This window comes from Drosophila takahashii, chromosome 2R (assembly GCF_030179915.1).
Source record: "Drosophila takahashii strain IR98-3 E-12201 chromosome 2R, DtakHiC1v2, whole genome shotgun sequence".
Taxonomy (NCBI): domain Eukaryota; kingdom Metazoa; phylum Arthropoda; class Insecta; order Diptera; family Drosophilidae; genus Drosophila; species Drosophila takahashii.
This window is the reverse complement of record NC_091679.1, coordinates 22016313-22039261: the sequence shown is the minus strand read 5'-3', so window position 1 is coordinate 22039261 and position 22949 is coordinate 22016313. Positions and strand designations below refer to the sequence as shown.

General features: G+C 47.0%; 4 protein-coding genes across 8 annotated transcripts; 3 read left to right on the top strand and 1 right to left on the bottom strand.

Annotated features, from left to right (window-relative positions):
- The first annotated feature begins 225 nt into the window (after positions 1–225).
- Positions 226–10249, top strand: Rab32 (RAS oncogene family member Rab32). 3 transcript variants are annotated; one of them, XM_017137297.3, is made up of 4 exons: positions 226–1319; positions 8191–8586; positions 9317–9460; positions 9521–10249. In XM_017137297.3, exons 1-4 carry the CDS (start codon positions 831–833, stop codon positions 9629–9631), a joined length of 1140 nt encoding a protein of 379 aa, XP_016992786.1. In that variant the 5' UTR covers positions 226–830; the 3' UTR covers positions 9632–10249. The 3 variants fall into 3 exon arrangements, with proteins under 3 accessions (XP_016992786.1, XP_070069118.1, XP_016992778.2); XM_070213017.1 differs by lacking the exon at positions 226–1319 and adding an exon at positions 5935–5949; XM_017137289.3 differs by lacking the exon at positions 226–1319 and adding an exon at positions 6098–7620.
- A 1057-nt stretch (positions 10250–11306) lies between these two features.
- On the top strand, positions 11307–20766 carry Rme-8 (receptor mediated endocytosis 8). 2 transcript variants are annotated; one of them, XM_070212203.1, is made up of 22 exons: positions 11307–11453; positions 11770–12014; positions 12068–12208; positions 12309–12453; positions 12611–12809; positions 12871–13375; positions 13439–13617; positions 13673–13880; positions 13941–14351; positions 14410–14751; positions 14807–15015; positions 15074–15242; positions 15304–16071; positions 16124–16702; positions 16765–16876; positions 16930–18115; positions 18172–18700; positions 18756–19249; positions 19305–19680; positions 19745–19867; positions 19943–20201; positions 20259–20766. In XM_070212203.1, exons 2-22 carry the CDS (start codon positions 11823–11825, stop codon positions 20372–20374), a joined length of 7242 nt encoding a protein of 2413 aa, XP_070068304.1. In that variant the 5' UTR covers positions 11307–11453; positions 11770–11822; the 3' UTR covers positions 20375–20766. The 2 variants fall into 2 exon arrangements, with proteins under 2 accessions (XP_070068304.1, XP_016992756.2); XM_017137267.3 differs by having other exon boundaries at positions 12608–12809.
- Positions 20767–20954: 188 nt separating this feature from the next.
- Positions 20955–21603, top strand: LOC108054249 (uncharacterized). The gene is made up of 2 exons (XM_017137123.3): positions 20955–21095; positions 21156–21603. Exons 1-2 carry the CDS (start codon positions 21010–21012, stop codon positions 21601–21603), a joined length of 534 nt encoding a protein of 177 aa, XP_016992612.2. The 5' UTR covers positions 20955–21009.
- On the bottom strand, positions 21600–22790 carry Rad51D (Rad51 recombinase D). 2 transcript variants are annotated; one of them, XM_070213842.1, is made up of 3 exons: positions 22483–22790; positions 21914–22425; positions 21600–21847 (listed from the first exon to the last, which is right to left on the bottom strand). In XM_070213842.1, exons 1-3 carry the CDS (start codon positions 22788–22790, stop codon positions 21600–21602), a joined length of 1068 nt encoding a protein of 355 aa, XP_070069943.1. The 2 variants fall into 2 exon arrangements, with proteins under 2 accessions (XP_070069943.1, XP_044248687.1); XM_044392752.2 differs by having other exon boundaries at positions 21600–22425.
- Between the last annotated feature and the right edge of the window lie 159 nt (positions 22791–22949).

Sequence of the window (22949 nt, the reverse complement as noted above, 5' to 3'; positions counted from 1 at the left end):
TTAAAAAGCAGTCACAGTGGGATTAACTAGAAACACAAAACAATTTGTTTCTTAAATTTGAAATGATTTGAATTTAATTTTGAATTAATGCCGCCTAAACTGAAAGCTATAACATCGATTCGTCAGTTTAACGGCTTTCTATATAAAGCTTTTTGCCGAGCTCTCGCTTTCAGATTCACTCGTGCTCGGGCTCCGAAGTTTTCCTCGTTTTTTCAGTTATTCAGTTTTAAACTTTACTGGACGGCGGACGTCTACAAGCCTTGCAGTTGTTGTTGTTGTGTACCGTCTTGCCTGCTGTTGTTGTTGCTAGCGTAGTTTTGCGTGTCTGGAAATCGAACGTGTGTGAATTTAATTTACGGCCCGTAGAATTACCGCCAAGAGCAGACGACGCGTAAGGGAAATAAAAATAACAATAATAAAGAGCGTTTAAGGCTTATGCAAGAAACTAAGTGCTCCGAAGTGCTCCATTTGCATTTGAGGCGAAACCAGTTTCCAGCGATTCGAGTGCACAGTTGTCCAAAAAAGTGCAACGGTCGAGTTCAACAAACCGATCAGTTGAGATAACGACGCAAATAGCAGTGAAATTCGCAACAATAAATACCAATTCTGATAAGTTTAAGAACAGTCTGGGCTTTGTTTACCGTTAGCCCTGAACCTTGGGTGGAGGAGCCAAACCACATGTTGCGCGGGATCTGGATTCTCTAGAGTGAGAGTGGGACAGCTAGCGAAAGACAATAGATCGTGTGGTGTGTGAATGACCTTGACTGGGCGGGGGCGTGAGATAAACCCGCGGAAGGTCTAAAGATCGTACTTCCCATATCGGTGGTTGCATGGCAACCAGCGTCATCCGGAGCAGCGTTGTCTCGACCTCCGCCGGACGACGGAACCTCTGCGACTGCCTGGCCCAGGAATCCGCAGTCGGATTGGCCAAGTCCTTGCCAAAGTCCAAGTCTGCCGATCAGCTGACGGACCTCACCTGCGCCTGCCTGCGCTGCCAGTACCTGTCCAAGGACCTCCCGGACTCCAATCCCCTGCCCGTGGAGCACAGGCAGCGACCAGTGAGTCCCGGCCTTGGCTCTCTAGGCGCCCTCAGCGCCAAGGAGTCACCCATATTCGTGCGTCGCCGGATCTGGATTCCCTCCTCGGAGGCGCAGCCCATCAGCTCCTCGCAGTTCTCCCTCCGCAGTGCCGCTCCGGCATACGCCGAGTATCAGCCGGAGTTGGATCTCGGCGCCGTGGAGGCGCTGCAACTCGCATCGGCCATGCCCAATCGGACCCACATGGACATCAACCGCAACAACGGATACCTGCACAACGGAGTGAGTACCGAATCCCACAATGGGGCGGATTTGTGTCGACTACGATCATGTCAAAATATGTATACCTTTCGGGGTCAGGCTTAAAGTGTGCGGAGTGGGATACACTCAAAAAAAAAACGATAACGGATGTTTTATTTAGTTTTTTTAAATTAAAATCATTTTGTATGTACAAAGTGTACATTTTTAGCCTGTTTATTTTAAAGAAAGTAATGCTATTTGAAATAATCATTTAAATATTTAAAGTTTTGCAAGAAGAAACCGATTTTTACTGACCTTTCAATATTTAAGATTGATTTACCAAAATGCTTTGCCATATTTTCGAGTGTAGGAAATGCCCAAAAATAAGTTGGCCAAGTGTTGCAATGGTCTCGGCTATTTTGCCTTGTCAGGCAGTTAACACAACCGGCGTGCACTCATTAGCCGCTTAAGCCGCATGGAGAACTTGGCGAAAACTCATTGCCCGGCAGATGGGATTACAGAGCGAAGCAAATGAACAGAATGTAAAATAATTTAAATACTCGTGTTCCGGAAAATCCCAGACAACTTTAATACGTTTTTTCTCCTACACTATAATGCCACAATTAGTTTGTTTCTAATCTTTAAACAACCGATTGCCATTTTCCCTCCCGCCAAGTGACCAATTAAATGGTAATGAAATTGAAATCGCAGTAACATTTGGAACCCGACCCAGCAAAGTTATAAACAAACCGATAAAATCAAAACAATGCCAAACTAAAGAGTGGAGCGGGGTGCCACACAAATTTCACTCTCTTCGTGGCTACGGATATGGATATACTATACATACCATACATATATAAGGGACGGATCCGGGGGCGAACACAATGTGGGTGTGTTCAGCTACTTAAGTGATTGCCGGTTAGTTAGATATACATAGATATCCGCTGCTGTTGAGAAACTATAATGGGAATTGGAAGGGCTGCTACCGTCTTGCTAGAAAAGCCAGACAACGTCACGTCTTAAGGTCACTTATTGAACCAGCCAGGGAAAGTGTAGGCTCTTTAATTAATGCCTGGCGTTGCTAGCATTTTTCAATTAAACACCGCACATGTGTGTAATTCACTTGATGAATCACAAGGTCTCATTGCATTTTCGGTCGCAATCTAATCACGGCTCGTTCCCTTCCTACTTTTTGGCTGGTGACTCCGCCGAATGATAAGATATGAGCTGGCACTCCACTCCATGCTACTGATAATACGCAAAGTTTCGTGTGCAGAGTCCATTGGGGGATCGGTATCGCTGTCAGCCCCTCGGATAGCATCCTCCTTATGTAATCAATCTCGAACTCCCTTTGCGCATCGCTGCCTAAGGCAATGCACTCCGTATTATTGTTTGTTTGATTTTACTTTTGTGGCCGACTGATTAAATTTACATGACAATTGTCGGGCCAACTGATAAGCATATGTATGTATGTAAAAAGTAGTCTTACTGGGAGAGTCACATCTCAGCCCTGGTGTCACGCAAACCAAGGTGCAAGTCTTGAAATTCCATTACCAACTAATTATACCCGTTACTCGTAGAGTAAAAGGGTATACTAGATTCGTGCAAAAGTATGTAACAGCTAGAAGGAAGCGTTTCCGACCCCATAAAGTATATATATTCTTGATCAGGGTCACTAGCCGAGTCGATCTAGCCATGTCCGTCTGTCCGTCTGTCTGTCTGTCCGTCTGTCCGTCTGTCCGTCTGTCCGTCTGTCCGTCTGTATGAACGCTGAGATCTCAGAAACTACAAAAGCTAGAAGGTTGAGATTTCCCACACATATTCTTTGGCTTCCTACGCAGCCCAAGTTTATTTTAGCCGAGCGCCACGCCCCCTCTAACGCCCACAATCGCCCACTAACGGTTTTAAAATGGGTCCTGCGCCCACATCTTTAAAGATTTTCGAGAAGTATAAATGCAATTTTGTTCTGTATATTTATACCTATCGAAATGTAGAAGACATTTTTCAAATCGGACCATTCATTAAAAAGTTATACGCAATCAAAAATTATATATCTATCTCCCTCGCACTCCCTTTAGCTGAGTTACGATTATTAGTCGGGACACCAACCCGACACAGCGTTCGCACTCCCTTTAGCTGAGTGACGGGTATTAGATAGTCGGGACAACAACCCGACTATAGCGTTCTCTCTTGTTTTATATTTATAGTCTTCATGTTGAAGATGATATGATCGAAATATAACATTTAAGAAAATTTTTTTATTTAGTATGAGCTATTATACATAAATGGCATTTAAAATGCAATAACTAATTTAGGGAAGAAGTATCTAACGACTGTGGCCATCGACCCGTTTAACAAGTTTCGAAAGGCTTTCAAACATTTATTTTATTGCTTTTTTTGTGTGTACATATGTGGGTTTTTGTACATTTCTAAGATTTTAACAACGAGTTGAATGCTTTACAAATTTTTGCTTAATATAGGTTACTCCAAGATATGTTGTAAAACTGTAAATGTAATTTTGTTGTGTTTATTAATAATAATAATGTAGAAGAAAATTTTAAAATCATTAAAAAGTTATGAGCAAATAATGGAAAGCAAGCAGTGCAACCAGTCGATTTACCACTACTATCTATTCGACTATAGGGTTTTCTATTTTTTTGTAGAATATATATTTGAAATATGAAATATCCTATTTTCATTTTCTTTATTGCTTATTTATTAGACACTACACAGTTTTTACACGAAATTAAATAATTTTACAGGACCTTACATGAACTTATCTACGAGGCAGTTTCCCTATTTTGTGAGTAAGGCAATCTTCAGATACGTTTTATTTCCTATTCCTAGAGAAGATATACCAAAGCAATAGTTATAGCGTTAGCTGTTAAATTTATCAAGGTGCTCACAGCCTACGATGGGTTGCAAAGGGTTAAGAAGCGAACTTGCTTTTATTTTTACATATCCTAGCGCAGTCTACATGGTTTTTTACTTTTACATTGCAGAAAATATTTATGTTGCATACATTCTGGGTTTCATTAAAAAAAAAAAAAATAAAACCAAATCGTTTAGCAATAAATGCAGATAGTTTCACAAAGAATCGAAAAACGTAAGTGTTGCTCCACATTGCTCGATTTAACGCTTGGCGTGATACATGCAATCCCAGTAGGTTCCATTCAGGGAACTTATCCACGTGCTGAGGTCCTTTTTTCTTGGCTTACAAGCACGTGTTGCCAACTCATGGAGGTGGAGGAGTATTTCGCTTTCAAGTCAGTATCCGATTTACGGGACAGAACTCCGGGCAGGATTTCACCGCATCCGAGCATCCGTGTGGCTTTTGTTCGGAATGGGGTCGTTCGGGTAATTGCAGGCGCCTGAGACGGTGGGACGAATGTTTCACATACCTTTTCTGTTTCGTGGCTGGATTGCGTGTAAACATCTGGAGGCACAAAAGGAATTCCTTCTCGTTCGACATTTATGCGAAAGTGAATTTCTAATGCTTTCGGTTTCCATGGCACCAAATAGTTTAAAAGCTCTCAGCTCTGCAACTGGAATTTCAAACATGGAGGAAATGTGTTTGCTCTAATCTGCCATGAATTATGTAAGCCGATTCGAGGGTTGACTTGTCCCCGATTTCAAAGTGTGCATATCGGTGAAACTGTAGACAACACACTTTATTGTGCCTAAGATTTAGAATATATTGCATGAATGCAGTTGCAGTATATGAGTTCGGTAGCTCAGAGTTACCCGATATCAAGTTATAAGCAAAAAGGTATTCTTAACATTCGAATCCAATTCATGCTTAGTATAATCCAATGTCAACTTATCAGTATGTAATACATACTATGGATCAATAAAGCATTAATTTCAGAAAGGTTCTGAACTTTAGAATGTATTGAAAAAGATCAATTCCAAATATGTAAATATATAAATTCTATAAATAGGTAGTTGTTAACTACCCCACTTTTCAATGATATCGCAACCACAATCATTTGTATACATATATTAGGAACTGACTTAATTAGATATAGTCAGACTCGAAGCAACTTCCGTACATCTGTGCGATGGGATATATCTTGCTAAATGTGGATATGTGTGCCATCCCGTCTGCGTTTTGGGTTATTACTCGAGTAATCGTATCTGAGCGATGTATCTCCTTCCCCGTCGCCCTGCTCTCTGCACTGCGGCTAACCACGTTTTGTAATAAGCGTAATTCTATATAGTCACGTCGCAGCAGTCAGTCGACAATCAGCCAAGACAGCGCCCAGCCGGCCAGATTGATGTGTCGCCCACTTAATGCCGAGCGACTCTTTTGGGACAAGTTGATGCGGCAAATCCTCAGCTTAAAGGAAGCCCCCCAAGTGCGCTGGAGCGTGTTCTGGGTTGTTCGGAGAGGTCAGGTCCAGAAATGGACACTGAACGCCCTGCTCCACTGGCTGTGCCGGATGATTGGCTATCTCACCTTGATCCCAATGACAGGGCCCAGTGATTGGGGAGCAGGGCCAACCAGCCGGACAACAAGTGTGTCCACTGTTGCTGGCCACCGGACACTGGTCCATCTTTGTCCGGAGATTGCTTGATAAGCGGGTGCCAGTCGTTCGATCGCTGCATTCAAAGGCCCACCGGCTCTTCTCACGCTCATTTCGCAAGCGATTTCGGGCGACGACCAGTGTTGGTAAGCTCTGGCTTTTTCGTAACTAACTGTAATGCTAAACCTCTCACCACAACACCGGGGGGCGGGGCAGGGGCGGGGGCTTGGGGCCAACGGGGCGAATTAAAATTTATAAAAGCCTAGGCGTCGTCACTGGGGATTTCAGTGCGCCTTTGTTTAGTCAGCGCTGCGGTTGCTGAAAAATCGAAGGAGTGCAGGATCAGGAGCAGATGGAAACCCTTGAAGAGCCGCTAGAGATCATCAGCGTCAGTTGAAAATATGCCCACCGCGGACGAGCAGCGGGTAAAAGCCACAAAGCGAGCGGAATCGGAACAGTCGGAGGAGCAGGGTGACCGCCAGGAGGGGGAGGGGGATCCCAAAGAGGAGTCGGAGGAGGCAAGCGGAAAGATCAAGGGCCGTTCCCGATTCTCCGCGGCTCTGCGCAGCCTCTCCAAGACCAAAGCCAAAAGGGAAAGGGAGCCGGATAAAAGTGCCGACAGGGAGACCAGAAGCGCGGAGGAGGAGGCGCAGGAAGCCCCTGGCGAGCTGGAAGACGTGGCCAGCTCCATTTCCACGGACAGCGGCGCCCTCGGAGCCAAGACCAAGAAGAAGAGCCTGACGCGCCGCCTGCTGCTGGGTGGCCTGCGGAAGACCGGCAAGACCTCGAAGGTGCGACCCCACAGCTTGGCCACCAGTGACGACCTCAGCGTGGAGCACCTGGAGGCCACACCCCTGCCGCTGCCATCGCCACCCGGTTCCCCCTCCTCGGCCGGCAGCAGCACCCTGCAGATCACCATCAGTGGCAAGAAGGTGGAGCCAGCGCTCGTGCCCGCCAAGAAGAGCGGCAAGAGCAGGCCCAGAAGCGACACGGATTACCTGACACCGGCCGCAGAGGAGAAGAAGCCGAGGAAGAAAACCACCACCACCACTGTGACCACGAGAGATACGAGCAGCAGCACCCGCACCACCAAGCTGTTGGTGGCCAAGAAGAAGCCCCAGAGCCCCGAGAGAGAGTCACTGCCCCTTATCAGCCCCATAACCACCGAGAGCACTCGCGACACGCCGCCCAGAGAGCGGGCCCCAGCGAAGCCGAGTCGCGTTCAGTCTGCCAGCGGCACCGGAGCTGTTCGCAAGTCCCAATCCTCGAGCGGATCCAGCAGGAAGCTGGAATTGATGCAGCAGCAGCAGCAGCGCGGCCACCGCCTCAACGCCAGACAACTGGCTGAGCCAGCTGAGCCCCTGGACCCATCCACATCCACATCCGAAACCACATCCGCCACCACCTCCCCTCCGGCGGCCGACGACGGTGTCTCATCGGCGGAGAGTGCCCAGACCATTGCCAATCCCCCGCCCGTAGTCCGCTTCGCCGTGGGCAGTGCCGTGAGGAGCCCCCTGAGCGCCTACGAAGCCGCCTTGGCCGCCGCCGCCAGTCAGCAGCCCAACTCGAACGAGGAACTCAGCGACTCCAGTCTCCGGCGGCTCAGCTTCGCCCAGCAGCAGCTCATCCTCGGCGACCACGACAGCATCGAGGGCAGGCGGGAAACGCTGCGCTACCAGTCGGTGGCTAGTGAGTACTCCAACCAGGATTCCGGGTCGGAGGACGAGAGCGAGGAGCAGGCGGAAGCCAGGGAGCCAGAGGGTGCCAAGCCCATGCCGGCCTTCGGTGACCTGACCATGGATCAGGAAATGGAACCGGTAAGGTGTCGCCATCGTCGTCGGATTGTCAGTTTACCACTTTGCCAGTTTACCAGCGAAGAAGCCCCACAAGTGTTATGTTGGCCCCCTTATAGTGTGTCTGCCCGAGTGTCATTCAACTGGGTGGTAATTGCCCAGAGGGGTCTCGTCAACTAACCAGCGAATCTCAGTGCGGATTGACAAGCTGGAGGAGGTGTAACTAATACCCGACTTGGAATTTATTAAAGTGGGGCTTTTAAAATCTTGTCTTATATTTCGCATTCGTTTATTAAGACAAGTCTATATCTTCCATGTAAAACTGGTGCTTAGATCTATATTTATTTTGCATAAACGTCTGTTATTTTTAGTTCTAAGGTTCATAAAGATCATTTCCCCTATCCACTCGAGGATGTTCCGGGAGGTTATGTCAAGAGGTCATATGGTTTTAAAACTATGCTAATTAAATATCTGGGGCTTTTAAGTTAATACAGAGAATTTTACAAATTTTCTCTTAAGAACGAATGTCTTCTCTGCGATTATATAATATTCAATCGATCTCTTAACTAAATCCATTTCAATCCTTTTTTCCAGGCCATCATGACGTCCACCAGCGATAAACGCGAGCATCTGTACAAGATTCTAGTCATCGGCGAACTGGGAACCGGCAAGACATCCTTCATCAAGCGCTATGTGCATCAGTTCTTCAGCCAGAACTACAGGGCCACCATCGGCGTGGACTTCGCCCTGAAGGTGCTCCAGTGGGACGCCAACACGATAGTGCGCCTGCAGCTGTGGGATATCGCCGGTCAGGAGCGGTTCGGCAACATGACCAGGGTTTACTACAAGGAGGCCGTCGGGGCGTTTATCGTGTTCGATGTGACGCGCAGCGGGACCTTCGATTGCGTGAGCAAGTGGAAGGAGGACCTGGACTCCAAGGTGCAGCTGCCAGACGGCAGTCCCATTCCGTGCATCCTGCTGGCCAATAAAGTGAGTGCTTAAAAAGTCAAAGGAGTTTTCATGTAAACCCTACCTACGATACGTCGAATTGCTCTTCTCCTTAACTTATAATGTACAATTATTTCAAAAGTATTTTCTTGACTTTATCAAATCTTTTTCATATCGCACCTTGATTCGCTTATTTTAATTTAATTTTGGTTTTATTTTTGTCACCAACGCTACAAGTACAAAAAATACTTATAAATTAAAGCGCTAGTTACAATTTGTTAGATTCAAGGAGATACACACAAAAAAAAAACTTGGTAAAATCAACTGTAAGAATTGTCAAACAGGCCCCAACCAGCAAAATTGTCAATTCTACTAAGTAAATAGTCATTTCACAACAACAAAATACACACGATTAGCAAAGACACAAGCACAAAGCAAAAACAAAATACACGTAACTATTTTAATAGTTACGTAACTATCTTTGTTGGTCAATTTTACCAAGCAATTTTTTTTTTGTGTACACTAGTTGGCATAATTATTTTGACAGATTTGAATGTTAACTGTAGTCATATTTTGAACTTTTATTATAAACTTTTGGCACCTATAGAAAGAGCACTTTAATTCCGTTTAAATGACACAAAAATGTTCTTAGCTCATTAAGATCCCTCTTTCAATGTAATGCAAAGAAAACCGTAGAAAATATTCAGCACCTTATAAGAAAACACTTTAAAATATAATTATTCAATTGCTGACATTTTTCTCCATTTTCCAGTGCGATCAGGAAAAGCAGGGAATAATAACGCAGCCGGAGAAGATGGATGAGTACGTGAGGGAAAACGGCTTTGCCGGCTGGTTTGAGACATCCGCCAAGGAGAACATCAACATCGACGAGGCAGCCCGTGCCCTCGTGAACAAGGTGATAATCCGAGCTAATCCTCTGCCAAGCCCCGCTAATCTTTCTCCACTCACCCGACAGATACTCATCAACGATAAGCTGATATCCGCCGATCTGGCCGATGGCGACAAGTTCAACCTGAGCTCCGGCGATGCAGCCGGGTCGGATGCCAAGAACAAGTGTTCCTGCTGACCTGGGACCGAGGTCTGGCAATTTGCTAAACACTCCACCTACCATTCCCAGTCGGAGCGCGTCCAAGAGCGGTTTTCTAAGACAGAAACGCAATGTGCCTACGTCCATTCCATGTTCATGTTGTTAGAAGATAGCGATAACTATGCTTAGGGTTTCAACGTAACATTTGTCTAAGACTTAGTCTCATCCGCATCCCCATCATCCCGTCCATCCATCAGTTACAGTCAGTTTGGCGTTATCTTTAACACCCCAGGCCGCAGATCCCGATAAGACTCGTCTGTGGGGATCCGGGTCACTACGGGAATTTATATCGTGGCACATAGCTTACCTACGCATACGCCCCATTATTACTATCATTATTATCGCCCGTAGCCGCGAGGATTAGCCGAAGATAGCGCAGCATCCGTATCATAGCATTCTACATTTGTGTAAAATACGATTCGTGTTCTTGTTTTTGTTTGTTTTATTTGCCATTGCTGGCGAGATTGTTTTATCTTGGAATTATTACTCTCACATATGCAAACACACTCTGCCATCTTTATTTGCATTTAGATAACAATACGTACGTTTTATGCAATACGAAATGAGAAATAAAGTTTTTAATGGTAGTTAAGTAAAGAGGTGGTGTTTTATTGGTCGTAAAAACGGAAGAAATTTAATTTGGCCTTAAAAAGAATGTGTCATTATTGTGAGAAAAGAAAAATTGGTCATGCCTGTTTTTAGAACTTGCAGTCCATTTCCATTAGTTGCTTTTAAAACGAAGTGACTTTTTTAAATATGGTCCTCTTTACCGCCAAAAGCATTTAAGTTCGACATTTTCAAACCATCGATAATATCGATATGATTTTTGGTATAAAAAATGTTTAGGGTATTCTCACTGCAAAAAAGTACTGCAATCTTAAATTTGCACAAACATTTTAAAATATTAATTATAATAAACTCCTATGTTTTCGAAAAAGAACCAACTGGTTCGAGAAACCCACTAACCTATGAGCTAGGGAAAATGGATCACTCTAAGATCACATGGTATCACAAGGGGCGCAATGCGGCCTAAGTGGGGGACTATTCTTTTAAGCTATAACTATTGATCCAAAAATCACATTGATCGGAGCAACGGTTTAGATTTTTTAAATCGAAAGTTAATTTTAAATCTATTATGGGGGATATCGAAATTTCATTTAGATTTCTAGTTAAGCCTTTTCACGACCTAAAATTCTTCAAAATCCAAATTTCGAAATTCCAACCACTTTATAAGTTAAGCTTAAGTACATCTAACTTTTTTTGCTCACACTGTGGGGACATGTCGGACCTTTGTGGGCGCCTACGGCCCCAATGAAACACTCTGCAAAAATTTGGATGCTCTAGCTCTTACGGTTTGGGCTGTGGTCGTATCTCCTTAAAAATCGGTCTTGCATTTTATTATCTTTAGAGATAAATTAGAATATCGTATTGACAAAAATCAAAAATGTTTTTTAGAGAGAATAAACTCCATAATTTGACTAAACTAAAGTGTCAAATTTTAATCAAAAAGCTTAAAGCGAAAAAATAAATTTTTAAAGAACAACTGGACAAAAAGGTAAGCAATGCAAAGCGATTCAGGAATAACCTAAATATAAGTGTTGAAAAACATTGCCACTATCGATAGGGGTGAGATTACTATCGATAAGCAGGAAGACAAGTGCCCCCGATTTTTGCAGCTCTATTTATTAGTGTTGTGTAGCCGTGTTACTGCTAAATTGTTTATTGCAAAAATTCCGCAAACAGGAGATAGTAGGACAAATAGTTCATAGTACAAGTGGGCGAAATGTGTTAGATGTTTAAGGTAAGCCGCCGCGATAGTTAGATGGCACCCGGAATGGCCGACTTCGATGGACTGCGTTTTTGGGGCCGCATTATTCCGCACTAGTCACGTAGTCGAGTTACTCCCCTTTTCTGGTCTTTGTTGGGGCTCCGCTGGCCCTTCTGCTGATAAGTGGTCCGAGTCGACTTAATTAATCAGTGCCCCCGAGTCGGGGGCAAGTCAATTGGATGTTTGGGAACCGCAGCGAGCCAGCTGTGTGCCCGAAATATCCGTTGTGCAAGAAGCTTTCGCTCTGATTGGAGTCCCATTCCCACACTCTCTATCTTCCGTCTTTCAGTTGCTGACTAATACTGGGTGGAAGGTAATCAGTTGGAATCGCCGCAAGAAACGATGATCCCGCCTAAGGAAAACGTCGATCTGGAGTGCTTTTTGGTGACCAAGCACTCCTGGAAGGGCAGGTACAAACGCATACTCTCCATCGGCACTGTCGGCATTTCCACCTACAATCCGGACAAGCTCGACCTGACCAACCGATGGTCCTACTCGGACATCGTGGCAGCAGCTCCCTCCAAGACCTCAAATGTAAGCCTTTCCACCATAGCGAGAGCTCTTGAGTAACTATATTTCCTCTACAGATACCCAATGAATTTGTGCTGACCATCAAGAAGGACAAGAAACTGGATACAATCAAGTTGTCGTCGGAGTACCGCAATGACATACTTAGCTCAATACTAAAATACTACAAGGAGTTTGCAGACAAGCCGAAAAATGCTCAGGTTGGTTCATCTGACCTTCGTAACTCGGGATTTTCGGGATCTTTTGATCTCTTAAGAAAATTTAAATTCAAATTCAAACAACCAACACCTATTTGCACAGCGCTTCAGTGCCTACAAGTACCACTGGTCGGGCATCAGCCTGCCCACTGTGCTGGAGGTCACGCCCTGCTCACTGGACCAGCTCGATCCAACAACCAACGACGTCCTGGCCAGCTACATGTACAAGGACATCGAGGGAATAATAGGTAGCTATTCACAATCGACTCGCTTGCATCAATTAATGTCTCTTGTTTCGTCTTCATGTGCCTCAATTTTAATTCAATGTGTACGCTTTGTTCTTTTTTGTTGCTTGCCGCACTCATCTTTTTGGTATTTGTTTACGTTTGCGCACGTTTTAAGCAGGCATCTCGGACTATGAGGGAGGAATAGTGATGGCCTACGGCGGATTTAGTCGCCTCCATCTGTTCAAGGCACTGAATCACCATGAGATCGTGCAAAATATTGCACAGAGATCGGCACAGTTTCTGGGCATCGAAACGAAAATACTCAAGAGTCAGATCACCCTGGAGCAGTTCGAGAGACAGCGGTTTGGAAAGTTCAGGTGGGGTGCTAGGGAAAACTAAGGAAAATAAACAGTTGCTCAATAATTTTTACATTTCCAGCGGCGACCAGTTTCAAACCTCGTCCACTGAGTTCTCAGTGCATAAAATAACTCCCCGCCATCCGGATCCAGTAAAGCGCCTCCTGTGCCTCACCGAGGTCACCCTGCTGGAGCGGGATCCTCAAACCTACAGCGTCTGCACCCTGCGACCACTCACCGACGTGTTCGCGCTGGTGCGAGACAAGGACAATCTGCAGCGCTTCAGCATCGAGTACAAGAACGGAATCGTGCGCAACTACAGCACCAACGATCGAGACTCTTTGCTGGCCACTGTCCTGGATGCGGTGCGCTCCAGTGGCAACCAGGATGTTCACGTCCGCATTGGCAACACGCCGCGTGGCAAGCGTTATGTGCCTCTCAGCAGCTCCGTAGACGAGGAGACAGAGGCGAACTTGATGCGCCTGGTCATCAACAATTTTCAGAACCCTTCTAAGCGGTACGAAATCTTAGAGCGCTTCAATGCTAATGTGCCCCACAGCGGCCTCAACTACAGTGTAACGCAGGATGTACGTTTTCGTAATATGTAAATTGTATCAAAAGATCATTGTAACCAATGTGCCAATTTTCAGAGCTTGTTTGCGGAAAACAAAGATAAGCTCATCCTAAGTGCCCTGCAGGCCTTGGCGCAGAAGGAGCTGGACAGTCCCACGGCGCAGCTGAGTAACTTGGAGCTGGAGGCTATATTCCATGCACTTACGCGACTGCTGGCCAGCAAAGTGGGCTACGCAGCCTTTACCAATCTCACGGGGTAAGAAAATCAACTTGCCATCTAAAGGGCCTTTTTAAAAGCAGCTTTCTTTCAGCTTTCGTGAGATCATCGGAACAAAGGTGGTGGCCGCTTTGAGACGCAAGGATCTGGCAGTGACATACTCTGCCATTGACATGATTAACTCCCTGATGCACTCTGTTAATTCTGACCACGATTTAAAGCAGGAGCAACTAAATAAGTCATCCATTCTGTCGTCTAAATCGTTTCTGGAAACCTTGCTGAACATGTGGACCACCCATGTGGTAATTAGGTCTTTTAAAGCTTTCGCCAGAAAATCATTCAACAATGTAAATATTTTTCAGAGCCATGGCAGTGGTGCTTTGGTACTGTCAGCCATGCTGGACTTCATGACCTTCGCCTTGTGTGTGCCTTACAGCGAGACCACCGACGGCAAGCAGTTCGATATCCTGCTGGAGCTGGTCGCCGATCGTGGCCGCTATCTGTACAAACTGTTCCAGCACCCGTCGCTGGCGATCGTTAAGGGAGCTGGCCTGGTGCTGCGGGCCATCATAGAGGAGGGGGAACTGCAGGTGGCCCAGCAAATGCAGGCCTTGGCCTTGGACGAGGCGGCGCTGTGCCGGCACTTGCTGGTGGCTCTGTACACGCCATCCAATGATCCCACCCAGAGCACGCAACGTCAGTTGTCGCGTCATTTAATTGGACTGTGGCTAACTGACAGCGAGGAGGCTATGGAGCTGTTTAAACGAATCTTTGTTAGTTGCTATCGGTTTAATTTCTAACAAAATTGTTAATTTAAAATTACTTTTTCAGCCCGCTGGCCTGTTGACCTTCTTGGAGTCAGAGGAGTCCGTTCCAGAGTCGGATATCGAGGAGGACAAACTAAATTTCCGAGATAATCTCAAGTTTGCAATACAACATTCCAACAAAACTCGCAAAAATGTGATAGAGAAGCATTTACAAGGCATCAAGCACTGGGGCATGAACCTCATCGAGAAGCAGGATGGAGCGGCTCAGGCGCTGAAGAACCGTCCAGTGGTGCTGCGAAATCGGCGTCAGAAGAAAAAGACATCTGATGTCGTTGTGAATCTGCCTTTCTTCTTCTACAGCTTTGCCAAAGATCACAGTCTGCCAAACTTGATATGGAATCACAAGGCAAATATTTCTAAGCAATTTTCAAGATATAGTTCTAAAAGCCCTTTCTTTGTAGACCCGCGAGGAGTTGCGGATTTGCCTGGAGAACGAACTGCGGCAATTCCTAAACGATCGGGACTTGGCTGGTCAGATGATTGTGGCCTGGAATTACCAGGAATTCGAAGTGGGCTACAAATGCCTAGCTGATGAGATCAAAATTGGAGACTACTACATTCGTTTGATTCTGGAGAAGGACGACTGGCCGCAGAACCTAGTGAAGGATCCGTAAGATGACTTGGCTAGCGTGCTTTATATTTAGATTTAAACTCAATTTCTTTCTTAGGATTGAACTGTTTAATGCATTGTATCGACGTGTATTGTGCCGACAGCGCGTAAATGATGACCAGATGACAGTGTTTTCCCTGCAGGCCTTGGCTAAAGTTTACCGCCGTTACCACGCTGAGATCGGCAAGTTCAACGATATGTCATACATACTGCAGCTCAGCGATAGGGTGTGTTTAATGAGCCTTTAGATTTACGATTCATTATTAATAACTTTGCAATCCCCTTCAGTGTCTGTCCCCCTCCATGCGTGATGCGCTGATCAACCTAATTTCTTGCCTGGTTCTGGAGAAATCCAACAGTCGAGCCCTTATCGATCATGTACAGTGCCTAGTGGATCTCATCACCTTAGCCCATCTGCACAAGGGACGGGCTCAGCTCAACACCAAGACGAATGTCATTGAAGCAGGTCCCAATATGGCTGCATACGAGGAGAAGGATTGGTACTACAACATCGAGAAGGATGGCCAAAAACCAGAGCGTCAGGGACCCATCACTTACTCGGAGCTCAAGGAACTGTGGCAGAAGGGACTTATAACGCCAAAAACCCGTTGCTGGGCCATCGGCATGGATGGTTGGCGATCGCTCCAACAGATTCCTCAGCTGAAGTGGTGCCTCATCGCCAAGGGCACCCCGCTTTACGACGAGACTGAGCTGTCCTCAAAGATCCTAGACATACTAATTAAGTGCACTAGCTTCTTTCCTAGCCGCACCCAGAACGGCGTGGCAGTGCTCATCCCAGGTCCAAAGCTGTCGCGCAAGCTTTCGGAGTTCATCTGCCTGCCGCACGTGGTGCAAGTTTGCCTAACCCACGATCCCGGATTGCTGGAGCGCGTTGCCACGCTCCTCTACCAGATTATGGAAGACAATCCGGAGATGCCCAAAGTCTACCTCACGGGAGTCTTCTACTTTATGCTAATGTACACAGGAAGCAACATTCTCCCGATCACCAGATTCCTCAAGATGACGCATATGAAGCAGGGATTCCGCAGTGAAGAGGTAAATCATAATATATTCAATGGCTGGATCTTAATATCATTTTTCTTTTCAGACCTCTCAATCCGGCATCATGCACCGCAGCATCCTTGGCCAGCTGCTACCCGAGGCTATGGTATGTTTCCTAGAGAACTACAGCGCAGAGAAGTTTGCAGAGATCTTCCTCGGCGAGTTCGATACTCCCGAGGTAATATGGAGTTCAGAGATGCGACGCCTTCTCATAGAAAAGATCGCCGCCCATATCGCGGACTTTACGCCTCGACTTCGCGGCCACACAATGGCGAGGTATCCGTACTTGGCCATTCCAGTGATCAGCTATCCGCAGCTGGAGAATGAGCTCTTTTGTCACATCTACTACCTGCGTCACCTGTGCGACACCCAAAAGTTCCCCAACTGGCCCATCTCAGATCCAGTGCAACTGCTTAAGCACACCCTCGACGCCTGGCGCAAGGAGGTGGAGAAGAAGCCCCCTCAGATGACCATTCAACAGGCCTACCAGGATTTGGGCATCGACCTCACCAAGACTCCTAAGCCGGACGAGTCCATGATTCGCAAGAGCTATTATAAGCTTGCGCAGATGTATCATCCTGACAAGAATCCCAATGGGCGCGAGATATTCGAGAAAGTTAATCAGGTGCGTAAATTAATTAATTAATGAAATATTCGATTGTACACTACAGCGATTCTTCCATTTAGGCGTATGAGTTCCTTTGCTCGCGAAACGTGTGGAGCTCAGGTGGGCCAGATCCAAATAATATTGTGCTTATACTTCGCACACAGAGCATCCTTTTTGAGCGCTATCCGGATGGTAAGTGTTTAGCAAATGTTCGATGTTTCAAGTTCATAATTTATTGTTCACAGTTTTGCGACCCTACAAATATGCTGGCTACCCACAGCTCATTAAGACCATTCGCCTGGAGACCCGGGATGATGAGCTCTTCTCAAAGGAGGCCCAACTCCTGACAGCTGCCTCTGAGCTGTGTTACCACACAGTTCATTGTTCCGCCCTAAACGCTGAAGAACTGCGAAGGGAGGAGGGTATTGAGGCGCTGCTCGAGGCCTACACCCGCTGCGTGTCCATTTTGGGGGTGGATTCCAAGCCGGACTCGCTGCACTACCAGGTCATATCGAACGTGACGCGCTGCTTTGAAGTGGCCTGCAACTTTGAGAAGTGCAAGCAGAAGATCATCCAGCTGCCGCAGTTGCTCTCGGACGTGTGCCGGGTGGTCTACTTCAAGCACACTCTGTCGGTAAGCTTGGTGACCAGCCTGGCAGCCAACAACTACGACTTGCAATGCCAGTTGTCTCGGAATGGTGTGCTTTGGTCTCTGCTGCTATTCATCTTCGAGTACGACTACACGCTGGACGAGAGCGGGGTGGAGGTGAGCGACAAGTCCAACCACCAGCAGCTGGCCAACAACCTGGCCAAAATGGCCGTGCTCGGGTGCATCTCCCTAGCAGGTTACAGCATGGAGCTGCGACAAAAACCGGTGACGGGAAGCGAAGCCAACTCACCGGCGAACACCAAGGCGCCGCCGGCCATAAAACCAAAGCCATCGCTGCCCGTTGCCTCAAGCTCAACGTACACCCAGAACGCCCACAATCCGCTGCAAAGCAAACAGCTGGCCATCACAAGCGGTAAGGTGCCAGCGGAAAAGGAGCCAGACACCTCGTCCGGCAGCAGTGACACTTCCAGTTCCACGCCCACCGAAAGCGAGCAACAGCAGCAGCTGTCGAGGAGCAGTCCCAGTGCCATTCAGCAGAAGTACATTGTGACGGGGGAGGCGAAGAACTCGCTGATCAAGCAGGTGCTCGATCGCCTGCTCACCCGTTACATTGCCAATCAGTTGGCCACGGTCCGCGACAGCGACGTGCTCAAGTTGCTCACGGCGAACACCAGAAATCCCTACCTCATCTGGGACAACGGCACCCGCGCACAGCTCAAGGATTTCCTGGAGCAACAGCGAACTGCATCTGCACGGGAGACGCATGAGGACATTGCCCAGGTCGCCGAGCTGGTTTCCAGCTTTGAGTTCGATGCACACAAGTGAGTAGTCTGAATTGCAGCTTCAAAATTTAGCTTATAACTTGGATTTTATGCAGAGACGAGTTGCAGATCGGCGGTATATTCATACGCATCTACAACGACATGCCCACCCACCCCATTGCCCATCCGAAGCTCTTCATCATGGATCTGCTGGAGTACCTAAAGCACGCCTTTCAGTTTCTGCAGTTCAAGAAGAATCCGGCATCAGCTGCACCTCCAGCTGCCGCCGGCGGAGCTCCCAAAATGGGTAATGATGGCATTCTGACTCCCACTCTAGCGCCCAATCATCCCCAGTTGCAGCAGGCCTCGACGGGCAAGGCCGGCAGCACCTTCGATGACGTTCTTAGTGCGTACAACCGATCGAAGAGCCGAAAGAAGCTGGAGACCGACGCCCAGACGGAACAGCAGTTGGCCTTGCAGCAGAGCAAATACGACTTTGGCAGCGACGGAAAACTTGAGCTGCACATTACTATGGTGCTGAAAGCATTGATAGCTGTGATCAAGGCAAATGCCGAGGTGGAGATCCAATGCATCGGAAACTTTGATATGATCTTCGGTTTCTTGGCCAGCAATATATTCTCCGATGTAAGGATATGTTGTTATTATCTGTGAGGTGTTAAATAACCCTTCTGTCTTGCAGAACTCAACTGTTAAAACGGTGGCCTTGGAGGTGGTTTCTCTGGTTTCGCGCAACAAGGAGTGCGTCTCGGAGGTGGCAGCCTGTGAGATTCTGGGCAACTATCTGGTGGCCCTCAAGGATCCAGAGCTTCGCGCCAGCCAAGTGAAAGTGCTAGAAACCCTTTCGGGACTGATGAACGTACAAGAGATGATTAAAGAAGCACAGACCAAGGGCGCCACCATTTATCTCCTGGATATGTTCTGCAACTCCCGTAACCCGCAGATCCGCGAGATGTGCGCCGGTATTCTGGCTAAAATGACAGCTGATCGTTTGAGCGGTCCCAAGGTTCGGATTACGGTCTCGAAATTCCTACCAGCTCTGTTCATCGACGCCATGGTAGAGTCGCCGGCCACGTCCGTGCAGCTCTTCGAGTCCATTCACGAACATCCAGAGCTCATTTGGAATGACAGCACGCGATCGAATGTCTGCGATGCCGTGGCCGACACGTGCCAAAGGTAATAGGTGAAAAGCAGCAGCTTTGTTCAAATTCTCACAGCTGCTCTCTCACAGGTTCTACCAGCTGCAAAGGGAGAATCCCCGCCATGTGTGGAAGGATCCGGAGATACTTAAAGACATAGTATCCAACGAAATCGTTGTGGCCGGCGTCTACCTCCGACTGTTTGTCAGCAATCCCGCCTGGACGCTGCGCAAGCCAAAGCAATTCCTCTCCGACCTTCTGGACTTTGTCGTTGAACAGATCGGAAAGAGTTCCGCCGAGCAGGACGTGCTCGACCTGTCCACTACGGCACTGGTCGAGCTTCTACGCTCGCAGCCCAATCTGGCGGACGACATCCCAGTGCTTGGACACATACCGAAGCTGTTTAACCTGCTCTCGGTGCAGCCAAAGAACACGCTATCAGTATTACATCAGCTTTCGCTTTCTGAGGTTGGGTGTTATAGTCATTTGTATCGTATTGTTTATTATCTAAAGTCTGTATATTACCCCTTAGTTTTGCGTGAGTGCCATTTCACAGACGGAATGTGTAGCGCCGCTGAAGAAGTGCATGGAGCACAATAGGGATTGCATCGAGAAGGCGTGTGAGGCACTGAGCCGGCTCTTTAAGCACCAGCATGTAAGTTATTATAATAGGGGTTTTAGTCAGAGTCGGACACCCAATCTTAAATATTGTATTTATTTAATTTCTTAGGACTCCCTTATCAGTCAATCGCTAGAAGTGGGTCTTATACCATTTCTGCTGGGACTGCTGGACAGCCGTCTTGAGTTCGTGGACAATCCTTCGGCGGTTAAGGCGCAAATTGTGGCGGCACTTAAGGGCATGACGCACAACCTCAATTACGGCGATCGGGTTACGCAAATATTGCTCAAGCATCCGGTGTGGGCCGAGTTTAAGGATCAGCGCCACGATCTGTTCATTGCCGACACCGCCGTACGTGGCTATCTGACGGGTGAGTCGATAGTACCATATTTTATAAATACATATCTCTAATTTCTCCGTTTTGAAGGTGTCAATCCGACGGCTGGCTACCTGACTGCGGGTCCTGCGCAAAGTGTGGAAGTGCTCACCTCACCGCCGCCTATCGATCGCGACGATCCTTCGGCCCGTCCACCCATCGATTAGCGACTTGTTATCCGCCGGACCAAGGCTAAGGCTTAGGCTGGCACTTGAGTTGATTACGCTGTTATGAAGCCTTCGATTGCCACGGAATCAGACATATGGAAACGGACACGGACTTGCACGGGACTCCTCCCATTTACTGTATTAAACTTTTTCATATTTTTTACACTCGCAGCCAATTGTACGTAGCGTGGAAAGGGCAGGCGCGGCTTTCGTCAGCCAACATATTATTAAACTGTAACAAAGTTTCATTTTTTATATTTATAAAAAAACTGTATAAATAATTAGTTATTAGTTTATACACAGATCATAAACAAACTAAATAGAGCATGCATAAAGTGATTATACATATTATGAAATAAATCCGATTCATTACAAATGAAAGAAAAGTGAAATTCCCATACCTATTATTTTATTTTAAAAGGAAACAATGTACTTTGAGTAATTTGAAAGGTATTGTTTTTATTAGTGTACAAAAAAGGTTTGCAGTTGTCAAAAGTGCGATCAGTCTTTTTGTTTCAGTAATATAGGGTATGCAAATAAAAGATTTTAAACAGTATTTTTTGGTATATTTCTTGTGCTGAACAAAACGCGTTAGCTGATTTTCCCTACATATTGTTTGGCAACAAAATAACGAAATGTCGCTGGTGGCAGATTATAGCGATTCCTCCGAATCCGATGATGAGAGCAGCAGCCAATCCTCTCAGGAAGAGAAGCCTACAGCGTGAGCTTCATCCAAGTCTTGAATTTGACCGGGGAACTAGTTTCTCTTATTTTTCCTCAGCGCGCCGCCAGCAGAGAAGCCTCCTCCCAAATTGCCCAGTGCGAGCCAAGCCCTTGCACAAGGAGCCTGCAAAGGCGATGTGTTCAGCAATCCTTTCCTGGAGGCGGAGCTCCACAAGACCGCTTCGCTGGAGCGACACGTGAAGATGGTCGAGAACGATGCCCATCTGCAACTGAAGAACGGGCGCAAGATTTGCTGGAACTTTAGGCGGGGACGTTGTCGCTTTGGCACCAGTTGCCAGTACGCCCATGACTCCGACCTGTCTGTGGATGAAGCAGCGGATAAGAGTGCGGTACCGGATCAATCAGTGCCCGTGGTCCTGGAGGCTGCACCGGGGCAATCCAACAGACGCAAGCGTCCCGGACTGGGCGATGCCCTGGAGCCGGGCAAGCGGGTAATGAAGTCATACAAGCAGCACCATGCGCAAAATCCATTTGCCCGCCGCTAAATCACGCCAGCCTCCGCGATGCGCAGCAGGCAGTGGTCACCCACGGGGCCGTAGGTGTTGGAGATGACATGCAATAGACGCCGGCCGTCGTCCTGGAGGGTTATGTCCTCCTCCACTGGCAGCTCCAACGACAATCTCAGTGTGCACACCGAGCTCCAGTAGGCACCCAGCATTGGCTCCAACTGCTGTGACGTCGAGGTGTCCTCATTGTTGCCATTGTCCTCGCCGTCATCAAAACCATTATCTGTTAGAGCGACGTAGTAAATAGTTTCGGTTGATTTCGTAATATAAAAGCGTATTAACTTTATACCGTCTTTTCCAAAAAAGGAAACATTGCCAATCAAGAAGGCCACACCCCGGAAGGCCAGTTTTCGGATTTTGCAAGCGAGTTCAACCAGCAGCGATTGCCTGAGCAACTGCATCCTCCTGCCGCGATAGTGGGCGAAGCAAGCTGCCAGGGAATCAATAAGCACAAATTTCGTTTGCACGGCAGCCTGCATCTTCGCGATCAGTTGCTGGTCAAACGTTTCTAGCACATTAATAAGGTCCGCAGCCGTGGGAGCCTGCGCCACCTGGATGTCTTTCATGGCTCTCCCACTGGTTTCTGAATCCGTGTTTCTTGCCCGGAGCATGACCTCTATTCTGTGGCAGGAGAAGTCGCGCTTGGTGTCGATAAACAGTACTGGCAGTGCGTGCTTCCAAACGAAATTCAGTGCCAAGGTGTACATCACCTGAGTCTTGCCCACGCCGGTCTGACCACAGAGCTCCCAGATCCTGCCCGGCTTGAAGTGCTGTTCCACGGAGTCCAGCAGTTTGTCCAACCTGATCAGTTATTATAGACGTATATCTTCACTTTGGGGAAGTGCTGCACTGACTTACTCTTCTATTCCCGTGCCATATTCAACGTCCAGAGTGCATTCCTCCTCGGACTTTTTCAGCAACAGCGACAATTCCTTCTTCAGTACCCGGACAGATTCCACTTCAATAAGCAGCAGCTCGTGGAGTTTCTCCTCATCCGCCTCATAAAAATCGATCAAGGACTCGATGTTGTTTTTGCTGAGCAAATTTAACTGATACTCGGATAGCAGTTTTCCCGTAGATGTTTCCAAAATCATAAGTTGAAGGTCCATTTTGCGCGCTTTTTTTTGTTTATATCTTCTGAAATATCGAAGACAAATTATCGCCATCGATTTTTGAAAATGTCCGATAGCATCGCGGGTAAATTCAAATTCTTTCCACTACAAAAATAAAAATAAATGCCCTAAAAAAATTGTTTTAATTATAATTCAAACAAATAAAAAATTAGCCTTAAAAACCTTTAAAAATTATAGTTTAATAAGACAACT

Bases quoted from the DNA above. Each gene is read 5' to 3' on its own strand.
- Rad51D (XM_044392752.2), bottom strand. From the start codon at position 22,790: ATGGCGATAATTTGTCTTCGATATTTCAGAAGATATAAACAAAAAAAA. The intron at 22,426-22,482 runs GTAAGTCAGTGC...ATAACTGATCAG, and splicing joins TATGGCACGGGAATAGAAGA to GTTGGACAAACTGCTGGACT.
- LOC108054249 (XM_017137123.3), top strand. From the start codon at position 21,010: ATGTCGCTGGTGGCAGATTATAGCGATTCCTCCGAATCCGATGATGAG. The intron at 21,096-21,155 runs GTGAGCTTCATC...ATTTTTCCTCAG, and splicing joins CAGGAAGAGAAGCCTACAGC to CGCGCCGCCAGCAGAGAAGC.
- Rab32 (XM_017137289.3), top strand. From the start codon at position 6,205: ATGCCCACCGCGGACGAGCAGCGGGTAAAAGCCACAAAGCGAGCGGAA. The intron at 8,587-9,316 runs GTGAGTGCTTAA...TCCATTTTCCAG, and splicing joins GCATCCTGCTGGCCAATAAA to TGCGATCAGGAAAAGCAGGG. The intron at 9,461-9,520 runs GTGATAATCCGA...CTCACCCGACAG, and splicing joins CCCGTGCCCTCGTGAACAAG to ATACTCATCAACGATAAGCT.
- Rme-8 (XM_017137267.3), top strand. From the start codon at position 11,823: ATGATCCCGCCTAAGGAAAACGTCGATCTGGAGTGCTTTTTGGTGACC. The intron at 16,072-16,123 runs GTAAATCATAAT...TTTTCTTTTCAG, and splicing joins AGGGATTCCGCAGTGAAGAG to ACCTCTCAATCCGGCATCAT. The intron at 19,681-19,744 runs GTTGGGTGTTAT...ATTACCCCTTAG, and splicing joins ATCAGCTTTCGCTTTCTGAG to TTTTGCGTGAGTGCCATTTC.